The sequence below is a fragment of the Vanessa tameamea genome, chromosome 16 (assembly GCF_037043105.1).
Source record: "Vanessa tameamea isolate UH-Manoa-2023 chromosome 16, ilVanTame1 primary haplotype, whole genome shotgun sequence".
NCBI classification, from domain to species: Eukaryota; Metazoa; Arthropoda; class Insecta; order Lepidoptera; family Nymphalidae; genus Vanessa; species Vanessa tameamea.
This window is the reverse complement of record NC_087324.1, coordinates 11,214,088-11,231,749: the sequence shown is the minus strand read 5'-3', so window position 1 is coordinate 11,231,749 and position 17,662 is coordinate 11,214,088. Positions and strand designations below refer to the sequence as shown.

The window sequence follows — 17,662 nt, the reverse complement described above, 5'->3', positions numbered from 1 at the left end:
GTAGTATCTGTTATTAATAGGTTCGTTATACTGTAATATATTTGTTGGTTATTATTCGGTATGTGTGTGTAATTTACACGGAAATAATTGGCAGATCTTAGAGCAAGGTCGGCTTCGTATTGTTAAAGACGGTGACACAGTAGTCATTCTATTTTGACTGCTATCGTTGAGGACTTTTGTTATTTATATCTTCCAGGGAGTATTCAAATATTTAAAAATCTTTACTGCTATATATTAAAACGTGAACCAAAAACATACTAGGTACTCTTTTAGGACACAGTTTATATTGAGGAGTGCGGACAGCTATATCTTTTAAGTAATATACTTTGGAAATACCTTAAATTAATTTTTACATAAAAAAATTACACACACTACCATGCTTTTGATACACACATATATACATATTTGATATGAAACATTATTGTTTACGTCCATACTGCGAACACACGTCGTACACACACATAAATAAATAGAAATCAATGAATGTTTTTTTAAATTTGGATTTTTTTATTGCAAAAATGACAAGACATCGTCCAGCTAAGCCTCATTTCTGCTATTTGTCGAATATATGTGTTTCTGAAATTTTTGTTAGCAATGAATGAGAGTCGAATTTCGACCAATGAGAGATCACCAGTATAAATAAATTGATAGAACGATTTGGTTAAGTCGATTTTGTATAACGAGTCGCTTGTTGACGTAAGGTATGTTAAGTACCTACCAGCTCAGTGAAGCCAAGGGTCAATAGGTCCCATGAAAAAACAATTTCGAACCTTATTGTAAGTAAATAGAATCGCTTATGCGTTAATATCACGGTTTATATCATTTTACTCGGAAAGGGAATGTACAAAGGAAATTTAATCTTAATTCCAATACGGAAGGTGGGAATTATATTGGACGGTCGAATGGTATACAGCTCACGTATTTCGACGCTAGGGGCGTACGTGGAGTCCATGTAAGTGGTCAGGCCTTTAACTGTGGCGATGGGTCATTTATGGATCATGCTGACCTTTTAAAATGTTTTATTTTGCATGCAGTCAGAAATAAATTCTTCTGTTTATTTTAAATTTATCTACAGAAGCTGTACGACAAAACTTGTACGCTAAAAATAAAACTTAATTTATATTTATTCAATTTAATATTGAAATTGTTTTACTTGAGATAAGTTTAGGTTATTACATAAATTTTATGTATATTAATTTGTGTATATACATACACTAATTTCTAATGTACATATTCAATAATTGTAACAGTATATAACGGATAGGGAAGCCAGACAGACTGGCGCTGTAACGCGTTATTTAACGAAGCTGTTTACCCTACCATAAGAAGTTATCACTTCAAAATCTTGACTCGTCATCGAATATTGTTAGTGTGGCGTGGCCTCAATGGTATACAATTTATTCTTTTGGTTTGATAACTAATTTACTTTAATCCTAAAATCTGATCGTGTCGTTATTTAGACCCAGTAAATATTTTTAGTAAAAATTCGCGAGATCATGCATTAAGATCCATTTACAGTAATGACTTCAAAGGCCGACTTGAAATTACTTAACTCCGCTTACGCCTACTTCCGTTCGAAGCCTGCTATTTTTCATTCCACATTCTAGATGTCATTGAAGTTTAATTGCTTTCCCAATAAGATAGATAGTAACAAAACTTTTTTAGCGAGCTTTTTTTTTCAATTTATTTCAGCAATTTCGGGGCAAATCTTCTATATTCATTTCAAACTAGCTTCAATCAATCAATTGACGACCTCCGTGGTCGAGTAGTGTGTACTCCGATTTTCATGGGTACGCCACTCCGAGGTCCCGGGTTCGAATCCCGGCCGAGTCGATGTAGAAAAAATTCATTAATTTTCTATGTTGTCTTGGGTCTGGGTGTATGTGGTACCGTCGTTACTTCTGATTTTCCATAACACAAGTGCTTTCGCTGCTTACATTGGGATCAGAGTAATGTATGTGATGTTGTCCAATATTTATTAATTTATTGAGCTCAAATATGTTTCTAGTGAACATAAAAGTATATAAAACGTAATTTATTTCAGAACGTGGATCAAACGAAGCACCAGTACTAAAAATTGGTTTCAAATGAATGTAAAAACAAAACGTCGTTCGAATAATTACATCCATTATTTGATCAGCTAGATAGGTTTCTGTTATTATTTTCGCATTAACATGGACACGACGTATGTATGACTGTATGTGTTTATCTTTATCTGTGTAATTGAGGTTATGGTTTTGTATAAATGTCAAAATATTGTGTTATCGTTATATCAAATTCTATTATGTTTAATGATGACAATTTACCTTTCATTTGAACGGAATTTTTTGAACAATTTCGCGTTCATTAAAATTTCTCATACAAAACATTTGGAGCATTATTATCTGTGTGTGTGTATATGTGTGTGTGCGTGTGTGTGTAATGATCCAAAATGTCAATAGTTAGGTTTTTTTATAACGTGTTTAACTGTAATTAATTATTAATTATCTTCAGCATTCAGCTTTGGAATATAACTTAAACAGTAAAAAGTCACATGAAGAAGCTTAAGTCGATAATATTATTGAAGACAAAATTAATGAATAGGATGCTAAAATTGGCATCAAATTAGTTAATAATATATTTATTAATAATTCATTTAATCATAAAAGTACTCTGTCTTCTTTTAAAGAAGGTATATATTCCATTGTTGAATTATGAAATAATAATATTTTTGGATAATATTGACGAATTGGGGTATCTTAAAATCACGTGAACTATACGCGTTTTTTAAAATAAATATACTTTAAGTACCATTAACACGCGATCTCAATTTGATATTTTCATCGTTATCAGTAAAATTAATGCTAGTCAAAATATTCTTGAGGCACTTAAAATACAAAAAAAATTCTCTTGATGAATATTTCTGAATTCAAGCTACTCTTACCATTCAGTGCCACCGGGCATTGGCGTGAGAAAAATTTGAAGTGTTGCCCGGCTGCGAGAAAGGCCGAAATTCCTTTTCGCTTCGCTACATAGCATAACGGGCCCTCGTTCACAATCATTTTACATCTAATTCGTCCCATTCACATGTACTACAGACTGTTCAAAAACATGAAATTTAATAAAGTTCGGATGACGATATCTCTAAGGAGACATCAAACAAAAAATTTGTAATGGCACCTTTACACGTGTGATATAAAATTAAATTATTGCTATGTTTATATTGCGCTTTGCACCTATTTTTTAGGTTCTAAAATTAATTGACTCTTATGTGGATATTTTTATGGTTAAATGGTTAAACATAACATCAATAATACACCACAATAGTTTAAGAATTTTAGGCAATAGAGATTTAGCATATTATATGCATTATGGCTTATGGTTAGACAATGTTAGCCAACGTCCAATCATTAAATTAAATTTAAGTAGATAAAAAATAAACTCACAATTACGATTTCCATTCCTAATTAAAAACATCAAAATCAAACAATCACTAAATCCTAAGATAACATCTACAGCAATAGATAAAGTATGTTCTCTTTTTAAATCTTGTGAAAAACAAAATTGATAATACCTTCAATTCCAGGTCTCTCGCAGACGAAGTAGTTGTGTTCTCTGCAACTTCTGTCGTTCCACATGAAAGTTGGGTGTGCCGGTCGGGGAGGGAGTTCTCTACGAGCTTCTACGCAGTCTTGCCCTGAGGTTCCATCGTCGTTGGGCTGACCAGCATGTTTGCGCCAACCAGGGAACCAGTCTATTGAACAAAGGTAATTACTATAAACATCTATTCAATTTCGTGAGAATTATATGAATTAAGTACATGTTGCTAATTTTAGAATAATTTATTTCAATCACATCAACAGCCTGTTAATTTCCCACTGCTGGGCTAAGGTCTCCTCTCCTTTTTGAGGAGAAGGTTTTGGAACATATTCCACCACGCTGCTCCAATGTGGGTTGGTGTATACACATGTGGCAGAATTTCGTTGAAATTAGACACATGCAGGTTTCCTCACGATGTTTTCCTTCACCGCCGAGCACGAGATGAATAATAAACACGAATTAAGCACATGAAAATTCAGTGGTGCCTGGGTTGAAACCGCAATCACCGGTTAAGATGCACGCGTTTTAACCACTGGGCCATCTCGGCTCTTCATTTCAATACCTATTAATAATAGGAAATGTTTCATTTATAGGAATTTCATGATTATCCAGTCAATTGAACCTAAGACTTCGGGATCTACGGACTTACAAGCAAGCCAAATACACCAACGAGATACTCTTAAATCACACACATTTATTATTTTAGGTGACAACAATAATTTAGGTATATATTTAGATTGCACTTGTTAGCCCAGTGAGGTCAAGACTCAACAGGTTTGACCGGTCAACTGACTCGAAACAGTTAAGTAAAGCTGTATCATACGAGTATAAGAAACATTTGCTATCTTAAGATCTTTTAATAAATAAATTGGTTGACAATTTAGCAAAAGAGTTCAAGGTTCTTAAATTCCATTTTGTCCTATGCTACATAGTATAAAACAAAGTCACTTCCCGCTGTCTGTCTGTCCCTGTGTATGCTTAGATCTTTAAAACTACGCAACGGATTTTGATACGGGTTTTTTTAAAAGAAAGAGTGATTCAAGTGAAGGTTTTTGTGTATAATATATGCATAATATAATAATGAAATACTAACGATTTTAGAAGTTTCTATTATGATGTCGTAAATAAAAACTTTTTTGCGGTTACATTGCAAACGCTGAGTGAACGCTACAAGATAGAACAAAATAATGTACTACAGTATTGTACACCTTATAAAGTTCATCAAAAATATCCAGGATGGTATATTTTCGTCTCTTAGGGACAACCCACAATAATCATTTTTTATCTTTTACATTTTATTAGAAAGAATGGCTTAGTTACGAAACGATTTCAAGCAATATATCATTAATCCTTATCCAATTAAGAACCTTGAATAAAGCATGTAATTTAAATGAATATTTTCGAAGATATTACAGATTTAAAATGGAATGACATAGCGTTGTATGTAGACGTTCTGTAGTATATTTAGTATCAGCAATCGTGCGAAGCCGGGGCGGGTCGCTAGTTTATTTATTTATTTATTTATTTATTTATTTATTTATTTATTTATTTATTTATTTATTTATTTATTTATTTATTTATTTATTTATTTATTTATTTATTTATTTATTTATTTATTTATTTATTTATTTATTTATTTATTTATTTATTTATTTATTTATTTATTTATTTATTGGAAAAGTTACATCAACAACTTGTCACTAAGCAATTAAAATTAATATCTGACTTGGGTAACATACAAAGTGATACGTCTTTAAAGGTGTAAACAACATTGATACTAGTTTATACATATAATAAAATGTTTTAACATAGTTGCATTTAAACATAAAATTAAAGAGAGAGTTATATTTTAATAGACGCCTAACGTAGTCTAGCTGGTTTAAATAAGAGGGTAATTTTTTATCATGTAATGACTGGATATTTCTTCCCAAAGGATATTTAGTAACTATAATTACGCTAAACGTTAACGATGTTGAAGTCACGTCAGCTCGTTTAAAATAAAATCCAGTCTAGTTCGAAAATGGCTTTGAAAATGTGTTTGAAATCTGAAATAATGGATATAGCCGCAAGTCAACTTCGCACGACATGCTGGCGTAGTTAGGAAATTAGCGAAGGTTTGAGCTTGGCAAGTTCGTGACCGCAAAGACCGGTTCAGGGTTAACAACGATTTATTTCATATTTTGAGATGTTTTATATAGAAATAGCATTATTTGCTTAAATATTTAACTGAAAAATTATAAGAATCATCTGATGAGTAATATGGTGAGTTTGCAATAAATCTAGTATTATAAGAGTTTGTAGAAAATATATTCTTGAAAAAATATAAAAGGCGTATATTGTAAGCTATGGATTAGTTTGAGTTGAATAATGAATATTTTACCTACTATTGAATGTTATAAACTATCGATATATTTTTTTTCTTTTATTTTTGTTATAGGTTGGCGGACGAGCGAATAGGCCACCTGATGATGATGGTAAGTGGTCACCATCGTCCATAGACAATGGCGCTGTAAGAGATATTAACAATTTCTTACATCGCCAAAGCGCCGCCAACCTTGGGAACTAAGATATTATGTCCCTTGTGGCCTTAGTTACACTGACTTACTTATCCTTCAAACCTGAACACAACGATACTGATTACTGCTGTTTGGCGATAGAATATCTGATGAGTGGGTGGTACCTACACGGGCTTGCCCGCCCTACCACCAAGTAATATACTTTTCATTCTAAATGGACTGCTTCAAAAGTTATGTTATAAACTATCACTACTTACAATGTTTTCGGTGACATATGATTATACTATGCTACTGTTTATATTGGATTTTTGTGCAGAGATATATAATTGAAAATATTTAATACAGTCGAATGAAAGTATGTTAAGATTTGCAAGTTACTGTTATATAATTTACTAGCTGTGCCCGCGACTTCGTACGCGTTTGAAATTAGAAAATAAGTTATTGTTGTACCTAAGTTACTCCCTTATTACATCATTACTCCTTCAGACAGACACACAAAAATTGTAAAAAAAAATATTTTGGTATATGTACCGTGTATACATACAAAAGCATTTAGTAAAAAGCGGTTATTTTAATATTACAAACAGACACTCCAATTTTATTATATGTATAGATATATGTATAGATTATGCCTCCAGCTAGACAAGCTAGACAACAAAATAAACGGTCCGTACAAAAGTCCTTTCTAAAAACCTACGACTTCCACGCGAATTGGGGAAGTGATCTGATTAATTAATCAAGTTTTTTTTCAAATATGTATGAGGACTGGTAGTTGGGCGACTTAATCGAAGTGGACACGGGCGGGATATACATTGTCAATGCAAGAAACGTAAACCACCCTTACATCGATCTTGCGCTTGTAACTACACTGACTCACTCACATTTCAAGCCGGAATAAAACAATACTATTGTTATAATAGTATTGCTGTTTGGGATATTATAAATACACTAGCTGTGCCCGCGACTTCGTTCGCGTAGTTGTCGGAAACACTATCATGATTATCGTTTGATTGCTCACGTTGATTTTTGTTATTATAATCGTCAATAAGATTTAATAATATGTTTTACAGTACTTCAGCGTAGATTATATTTTTAGTTTTATTTTCTTGTGGTAGAAGAACATACTGATTTTGCCCGCAACCCGATCTTGACAACGCGACATATAGTTGGCCGTGTGAAAAGCAGTCTTGACGTAAATTGATTCTTACGTGTTTAAATGTTTGGCCCTGTGATTTATTAATGGTTACGGCAAAAGATAACTTAATGGGAAATTGAATTCTTTTAAAATTAAAAGGTAAATCATTTGGAATCATTGGGATGCGAGGTATAAGCACTGTTTGACCAACTGCCGGACCAGTCAAAACTGTTGCAACGATCACGTTATTGCGAAGGAATTTTACTTGATGGCGGGTCCCGTTACATAAATTTGGTGGTTTAAGATTTCTGAGTAAAATTATCGCAGCACCTATTTTTAACTTCAGGGAATGTGGTGGAAGGCCGCTCGGGTTTAAAGAATTGAGAAACTCTTGTGGGTAATGGACAGCATCTTCTTGATCCATTACATTATCAATAGATGTGTAGGTAGTTATATCGCCTGGAAGTTTGGTTAAAATTAGGTCGTTAATTTCGTCAACGCTACTATTTCTCGCCGCCAATATTGCCCTTTGACACATCCATTGGTAATCTTTATTTTCTATTTCGACGATATTAGGGTAAACTTTTGATATTAAATCCTCTATGCTAGTCACTTTTTCTCCTAAGTCGCGATCAATTTCAATTTTATTTTCAGAATGAGGTACTTTTCCATCTCCTATTAAAAGTAACTTTGAAGGAAAATTTGTAATTCCGCCCCCCAAATCTGCTCTCATATTCGTAGATAGTTTTAAGGTATGGACAAATTTCCATAACGGTGAACTTTTAAGGCAAGACCTTACAATGTCTGCTCTAGTTCCTCTTAAAATTACCGGTAAAGTTTGTCTAAATAAATTACCAACATCTGTGTTTTTATTGCTTATTGTTATACGGTCAATTATGACAACCTTTTTCTTAAACATAAAAGAAATATTGTACAATAGTGTACGATTGCGAATATTTTTTTTGTTAACAATTCGATGCAGGTGTATCGGACATCTGGATGTAAGACAAAAGAAAAATTCAATTGTAAATAAATAAATCACAAACAAAATTCATACTCTGCCAAAACAAACAAAACGTTCAACAGGGAATGTAATAGTAAATCTGAATGACTTTTCTTTGTCTTGGATTAGGAGAAAAGTTCATGAATTGTAATACCTGACGATAGACATGTTTGCTTAAACACTCAATTTTGATTCCAATTTTCTGTCATTAAATAGGACCACTATGTACGTATAGGGTTTAAAAAAACATCAAGAAGAAGTGTATTTATCGATAGACCAGATTTACAAATTTGGAGTATATCATATATTTACAAACCTACCTTGGCTGACACCGCCTCCAAAAATAACAATAATTTTAACTATAATATATTATCGTAATAACTTTGCTGACATTTAAATAGTCTAAATATTTTTAATTTCATTTTACATAGTATAAATCTAAAAAATATTGTGATCATTGTTTGTTATTCATAGGTTTGTGTTAAGTTAGATTTAAAGTGGGTAGGTACATACTTATCTCCTTGCGTGGAAACACAGAACCTACCTACATATTGGTAAGTAGAATAAGTTACTTGATTATTAAGTTGTAGAATAATAAGCAATTATTTTTTACTTTTTAGAGCATATTATTTTTTTTCTCTTTTGAAGTCGGTTTTTTTTTGTCAAAATTTTTGTTTCTAAAAGATTCGGCCGAGTATCGCTAACGTGCTCCTTAGAATTGTTCCGTTCCCTTGCGTACCGTTACTTTGTCATGGATCATATGCTCAGAACCTTACCAAACTTTCACCATAATACCCTTGAAGTATATCCTTTATAATAAAAAAAGAATCATTAAAATTGGTTGGCACAATTTTGAGTTATTCACCTATTTATCGCGCACATACATAATGCACATTTAAGACTTATATCGTTTTCATACGGATACCATCATCGTAACAGGATAAAATTAAAATGGGGCACCACGGGAAGCACTACCTTTCAAACAAAAAAAAAATATCAAAATCCAGTGAAAAGTTATGAGGTAACAAACATAAAAAAAAAAAATACAGACGAATTGATAGCCTCCTCCTTTTTGAAGTTGGTTGAAAACAAACAATATTAACTTAAACGTAATAAGATAAACAAACCGAACAATAAGAAGTTTAGATTGTTTCTCCTTTGGTGTTATTATTTCATAAGGTGATTATAGTACAACCGTGTTGAATATGCTTGAACGTAATAGAAATTACTTGAAATATTGAACTACTAATTTATTTGTGTAGTCATTTTAAACGATATTCACCTATTTGCTTATTTGCATAATTTATTTTCTCAGTGATGATTAATCTGCATCGGTGAAAGTATCGCTCGCCATTTTGAACTTTTTTACGTGTGTAATGTAATTTTTATACCTTATTTATACCGTGAAACGTTTGAATTGTTTACTTGCAAAGTACGAAGGAATGTTCATTGATATTTTATCTTATATCGTAAGTTAAAACTACAGCAGATTATGATTTAAATGTAAACGATTTTAAACGATAAAAAATAATGAGCATATAAGCTGATAACAAAACCTAATTTTGATAAATAATTTAACTATTAAGAATGTTAATTTTTTTAAGTCGTTATGTGCATTGCTACTTCGCAGAACTACACCCGCGGGTGAGAGTGGCGAGCGCGGCGGCGGTTTGACCCGCCTCCCCCTCAGCCGCCGCCGCGCCCCGCCTGCTAGCACACTCTTAACAAATAGACATATAGTGTCACGGACTTTTTTTTTATTATTAAAAGAGGAATATATCTTTCATACACATTTTTTGAGTAACTTAAAACGTTTATGCTGCGCACGCATCGAAAGTCCATAAATGTGAATAATTTTCCCCGTTTTTGCAACATTTCTCACTGTCGCTGCGCTCCTATTGGTCGCAGCGTAATGTTATATAGCCTAAAGCCTTCCTCTACAAATGGACTATTCAACAAAAAAAGAATTTTTCAAATCGGACCAGTAGTTCCTGAGATTAGCGCGTTTAAACAAACAAACAAACAAACTCTTCCGCTTTATATATTAGTATAGATGATGATTCATGCGCAGATGGGCTTGAACAAAACGCTACAACCAAATAAAATTGCCCAGACAAACCAATTTGCTTTTTGGTAGAAAGTCGTCGTCATCGTCCATAAAATTGGCGCTTTAAGAAACATAGACCACGTGTTAGACCTTATATGCCTATACACTGCTTCACTTCGCGAGACGGAGATGCTTCAAATTTTAGGGATGGGTTTAGAACTAGTCTCTATGATGACGCTTTAAAGGCAAGTAGCGCAAAGAACAGTTATACGAGCAGAATAAAAACGCTTCAATCAAATTTGCAATATGCAAATCATGTTGCAACACAATTGACAACCCTGAATTCCACCACTTGGAATGTCGTGAACTTGCGATATACTAGCGGTTTATATAGACCACACATCTTAAGCATTATACATGCATTAACATAATATTGTTTGAGTAATTACCTGATATGTTCAAGAGGTCCAGTGGTTAAAACATATGAATCTGGTCTGGGAATCATTTATTTCGTGTTCGGCGGTCAAGGATAATATCGTTAGGAAATCTTTTTTTACATGATATCGATATTCAGACGGCAAAATTTGCCACCTGGTATGGTAAGTGGTCACCACCAGTCATATACATTAGTGCTTTAAGAAATATTAACTATTCCTTACATCGCCAATGCGCCATCAACCTTGGGAACTAAGATGTTATCTCCCTTCTGCGTGTACTTCTGACTCATTCACCCACCCATGTAGAAACATGCGCCGAGTAAAACTCTGTCTGATATACCTTATATACCAATGAATTGAATGAGCTCGATTGTGAGATGGCGCAGCAGCGGCACGTTTATAAAATGTTATTTTACCTTTAAAATAAATGTCTGCTTGATTCAGTTATTTATATATAAAAGATAATCCTATATCCTTTGTTTACAGTGTCATTTCTCAAAATATTGTTAAAACAAACAAAAGTATGATTTTACAAAGAGCTTCTATGTAAAATTGTTTTGCCGATCAGGTGTCGCCTGAATGTCAATATACCCATATTCGAATCGCTTCGTTGTAAACAACTTGTTTGGCTTGACTGGTTAGTGGACGTTTTCAGATGAATTTTAGATAAATGGCACTTGCAAAAGGCAAGGACAAAATATCGGCTTTGTATATATTTTTACTCATTTCTATAGACAGAAAAGACTTGAAGTAAAATCATTTATTTTAAGGGATATTCCATCACACAGCTCTTTTGTTAGTTGCTGGATACAATGGCATATCACGATGTTACGATGCTTTACCTAATAGCCTTATCAGTATACAATATATAACAGTCTAAAAAAATATATATAATTTCAAATTCAAATTAAATATTTGAAATTGTTGGGCGAAGTTTGCAAAGAATTTTTCAACTTTTGCTTGAATAAAGGCTGTAGACTTCCACACAACTGTATTTTTTAGTAGGCACCGTTAGTTCCGTATATATTCTGTTTTCACAGAAGACCAGCTGTGTTTTTAAATATACGATATAATATGCTGAGAAGACTATTTAAAGATCAAATTTCAAATAGTCATTACGTTATTTTAAATGTATTCAATTTTAAATTATCTTCAATATTCAAAAAAAAAAAATCTAGTTAACTTGGTTTCCTTTTTGTCAACTGATTTTATTTTGTTGTATTTGCTAGATATTGAAGTGCTACAGTGTGACAAACATTTTAGGAAGTTAGAAAAAAGCTATTATTATTTACCATATAATTTTCCACAATGTTTTAACAATAATAAATGTTGACCATTATATCATCATCATATCATATTGGGGGGAACAATAGTTACGTAAATATGAACTTACTATCGGTTTGGATGTAGTTCCCTTAGAAAAGAAACAGTAAGAACCTCAGCGTTATTCTTTTCTACAAATTAAATTTATATATATACTCGTATATAATTTTTTTTTGTCATAGATAGTCGGGCAAATGTGTCATCTGATGGTAGGTGACCCACAGCCCATAGACAACTATTTGAAATGTTCATCATACCTCATATCATCTATGAGCCATCGACCTTGACATCATATTTACTAAGTATTGCTGATTGATGGTAGAAGATATGATGATGGGTGGCACCTACCCAGACGGAGCACAAAGTGCAATGACCAAGTAATATCCTCCCGGAAAATTAACAAATACTAACTCCATCATTTTCAAAATCTTTATAAGCTCGTATTGAGTAATATGCCTATGTTTTACCTTACCCTGTTTGAATACAATAATTGACAAAGTTGTGTGGCTGTGTTGCTAGCCTGTGTAACGAATGCCAGCATTGTATATTTTTATTCTATTTACGAATGCATGTTGAATATGCTGATAAAATCTCCGGAGAATTTCACTCATAATTTATGTAATAACAAAATAAATATGGTAAAACATTTACTACATGATGTAATTAGAAATTATAAAACGCGTGGTTTTCGAAGCAATGTCTTGTTTTTGTCAGATACGATAGAAACGCCACGCGCACCATTGATAAATGATATTATGCCAGTAGCCTTCACGAAAGTGCCCACAACACACTATCTGTCGAATGATTTTATATTTCCGAATGAACCTTATAGCTAAATTTCTAATGAGCTGTAGTTTTCAGAAAGAATACGGGTGTGCGTATATTGGTCCTATGTAATATTTTAACAATACACGTTTCGACGGGTTGGTGAGCAAAGTAAAAGCAGTAACGCAGGGATTAGAACATGTGAATCTTATCCGAAAATTGTGGTTTCAATATCACTTAGCCGCCTACTTGTGTATGAGGAACAGAAAATATCGTGAGGAAGCGTGCATATTGCGGATATAATTTTGCCACATACGAGCACACGAGAGCGTGGCGGAATAAGATCTCAGCAAAAAGAGATGAGGTCTTTTTTACTTTAAATAAATAGATACACCCTCAAGGAAAAGAAAGGATTCCAACTGAATTTCCCACACGGTTCACGGGTTGTATAATTGTATATGTCTTGGATACAACTGACATGCAATTTCGTTTCCGACGTTTATTTTAACCACTGCGAGTGTAATTCAATATAAATATTAGAAGTTACTTTATATATTTCGGTAACATCTACAAAAGCGCCAGTTTTTGTTTTAAAGTGAATTAATTAATGGGCTTAATTAATTTGTTAATTAATAGGCTATTTGACAATCCGAAAAATAAAGTGTCAATTATTGTAATCAGTATATATTATTAGTTTAAAAATGGTTATTTATTAACGAAAGTTGAAAGTAATAATTAATTTATTCAAAAATCCATAAATAAAAATGCATTTTTTTAAACGTTTGTCACGTGACACAAAACGCTCCTGATTGGTCGGGATTATGATGACGTCACTTGATTGTTAACCTCGTTTGCCTACTGTATGTGGATTATATGTCCCACAGATTACAATACAGAAAAGTAACTTAAAAAGTCTTTTATATATAGAGTCTGTAATGAATATAACACTAAATTTTCCAGTATTGATATATTTACAGAATCAGTTGCTAACTTCAGGAAATTTGTGCTAGAACCATAAAGCCTAGATCTTTTATTTGTTTTTTCTCAAATTTGCCCTTTTTTCATGGGTTTGTTTTTTCTTATTATTATTATATTAGATATTATAATTAATTTTGTTCTGCTCTTATTATGTTTTTAGTTATACGTGGAAACTTTACTGGTATATGTGCTAATTTTTATGCTTTAGCTTTAAGAATGACTTCTACTGTTTGTTTCCCTAATAAAGTAAAAAATAAAATAAAAAAATAAAGTAAAGTTACTAGAATTAAAAAAACTACTTTTACTGGGTTCCTTAAACTCTACTAAATAATATAAAATGGATTTTAAAAACCAGTCAAATAGCCTGTTACTAAAAAACACACAAATTTTAATAATATTCACTGAAAGATACATACAGCTCACGTCAGTAAAATATAGACTTAAATACTAGAGGGGTATTGTCTTGAGTTACTCGTCTATTCTTTATTTTAAAAATAAATTGATGAAAGGTGGCCGAAGATGGATTGCATTTAATTTTATTTCAATATGAATAACACGTTATAAAATCTGAAAGTATAAATGACCTTTACCCACAGTAGGGTTTTGTGCAAGCCTGTCCCGTTAGGTACCACACACTCATCATATATTCTACCACCAAGCAACAATACATTGTTGTTGTTGTGTTCCAGTCTGCAGGGTGAGGGACGCTTTGGCGAAGTAAGGTATGGTTGAATATCTTTTACAGCGTCATTGTCTATGAGCAGTGGTAATCACTGATCTACGATCAGATGACTCATTAGCTGGTCAACCTTGCTTCCCTATAAAAAAGCTACCCTAATGTCTCCTCTTCCTCTGTGGAGACTAAATGCAGTTTATTCCACAATGCTGCTTCAATATGGGTTGGTGGATATATATTGGCAGCTTCTATGCAGGCACTATATTTTGTTGCGCTTGTGGTGTTTACCCGAATTTGAACCAGCGATCTTCGGCTAATAAAGATGTTCTGATCACAATTGAATTTTTAGTGAAATTAAATTAAATTAAAAATGCAAGAAATTAGTTCATTAAAACAATTTGCATAACATACATACACTGTGAATATTAAATGCTATATTTGATATGTAAATTCACGTTAACTCCGCTCTGAGACGTCGGCGTGAACTGGTTGCCTACGTAATATAAATTTAAATACTTTTATGTTTTTTTTTTTAATGAAACGTTTGCTGTTTTTGTAGACACGCAATAAAAAAAGGTCGGAAATCTCTTTGTTATTTCGGATACTATTAATGACGTAAGAGAATATTATTAAACAAAACTATATCGAATTTTGTTTGCTCGACTAGAATTGAATTCAATTATATTTTCATTGATATATATATTAATTTATTAGAATAAGTGTCTGTATATAATAATAGTAATTTCACCCTACCCGATTTCAGTCACGGCGGAGAATCTAAAGGGACCAGCTTTTATAGCGCACAAGTGTGCGCAAACTCAGGCGCACGGAAAAACCGAAACGACCGGAAAAAAGTTCAAGTGCAGGGACAACTGCTCTGTGTGCCCTCTGTGGTACAGGAGAGTACACGCGTCCATTTCCCAGACTCCGGGCTGCTGACAAGTTTTCGACTGTGAAACTCAATGTTTCTTTATCGATCCGACCTGGAGTTTGTAACCAGAGCCTCGAGATCTTAGAGAGAGATTAGATTACCAGACAGATTGACTCGTTAGCAATCTATACATATATAATAATCATATAAAAGAACACCAAGATATCTGCCTCTTGTAATTACTCTTTCTGGAATTTATTCTGACTGTAAGATTCATTGGTGAACAGATTTGTATTATTGATTATATTGATATTATATATATATATATATATGTATGTATATATATATATATATATATATATATATATATATAAGTAAGAAGTTTTATGCAACATACCTCTATCATTATCATTCGTCCCTATCCTATTCATTAGTGAACTAATTTTTTTACCAGTATTACATCTGGTCGCTTGGGTCGTTGGCCATCGATGTTGCCGTATCAAATTTAAGCTATTTCTTACATAACCAATACGTCACCAACCTTGGGAACTGAGATGTTATGTCCCTCGTGTCCGTAGTTACACTGGCTCACTCGCCCTTCAAACCGGAACACGAATATTCTAAGTATTCCTGCTTGAAATCCAAATCGGTGAGTTTTAATTTCATCAAAGTTTCAAAAATTTACGATAAGTCTCCGTGTACAATTTAAAACCTAAGAGTATCTTAAATTTCCATAATTATCAGATTAATAGTTTTCCGTAACGTAACTTAGGTGGCCCTGTATCCCATTTTCATGATAAGAGAATGGACACAATGATATTACTAACCTTGTACATTTACAAACAGTATTAAAGACCTTTTATGTTTAGAAAAGGATTGAACGCAAACGCTGGTATTATATTGATTGTAGCTACTCACTATAAATTGTCAGCCGCTATTTGGTCTAGACTTGGCATTTATGTAATCAGCTATGATCAATTTGCCTAATTGCGTTTGTTCAAGTTGAATAATTTTTTTGAGTAGTATTAAAGTATCTCCAACTTTTAATAAGACGCCTTGTATGTGAAACATCGACATTGATAGTAGTTATTATAATAATTAGATTATAATGACTTAATAAATTATTTTGTAACAGAAATTATTATAATATATATATTTTTTTTATTATTAAAAATTAAAACCAAAATATACTTTATTCAAGTAGGCTTACAAACACTAATCGTCACAGCTACCGCCGTTTCGGAATGTAGACTCTACCGAGAAGAACCGGTAGGAAACTTAGTAGTTACTCTTATCCGACATTTAAAATACAAAGTGTATGTCAGTCAAATACTAAATTTATGCAATATATCATGAGTGAAATTCTGAATAATATTTAGAATCGAAGTATACAGTTCAAGAGCTACACTTACACACAGACCCGCCGTGTGTTTGTGTGTATGTATAGAGGGAATATGGTAGCATAAGTGAGCGTCATGCCGTTTGCAGTCGATCTTACTCCAAAACGCTCCATCTATACATCAAACATCAAATTCACACTCACAGCGTTACGTATCTGTGGGTAGATCAGGGGAAAAAATTATATCTCGAACCATTACGTTTACGTTACGTTTATCTTGTTAAAAGACGATTTAAAAGTACTTGTAAGAGCCTTTGTGCTATTTTCGTGCTAATCTTATTATAATCGAACATTAAAGATAAACAAACTTGACGTGTTCCATGTGATTTGCTAATATTGTAGACTACTAACAGCTCTTGCTTAATTTTTTTTTTTAATTATACGGAGGTGCAAGGACACGTCGGTAAGTTGTCACCACTGCCCATGGATATTGGCGCTGTTAGAAATAATAACCATTCCTTACATCACACCAACGCGCTACCAACCTTGGGAGATAAGGCGATGTGTTCCTTGGTCTTGTAGTTACATTGGATCAAAGCGGATCACACCAATACTGCGTAATGCTGTTTGGTGGTAGAGCATCTAAAAAGTGCTATGGTACCTAACCAGACGGTCACGAAGTTGCACAAAGCACTACCGCCAAGAAAAACTTTACTAAACATATTGACTTACGAAAACAGCTTCGTCGACATTTCAAACATTGAGATTCAAACAGAAATGTGACTATATTATGTGGCACTGTACTAGGTGAATATTTGTAAAGATTAGTTTTTTTTAATGTAACCTGTATATTTATGTGCGTTTCTATTTCTAAGTATGATGAAACTTTAATCGACTTCAACAATATATACATATTTATATCGACTCAAAATATTATAGCAATTTTTCTAAAAGGACAATAATAATAATTAGAATATATTTTTAATAGAACCT

The 17,662-nt window shown here is 32.8% G+C and overlaps 1 protein-coding gene across 1 annotated transcript in view; it reads right to left on the bottom strand.

The window, feature by feature from the left end:
- LOC113394249 (uncharacterized) overlaps window positions 1-17,662 on the bottom strand; it is a 305,225-nt gene that overhangs the window by 69,040 nt on the left and 218,523 nt on the right. The window contains exon 7 of the mRNA XM_064217365.1: window positions 3,554-3,733. Coding sequence (XP_064073435.1) covers window positions 3,554-3,733 — 180 coding nt within the window. The remainder of the gene's footprint in view (window positions 1-3,553; window positions 3,734-17,662) is intronic.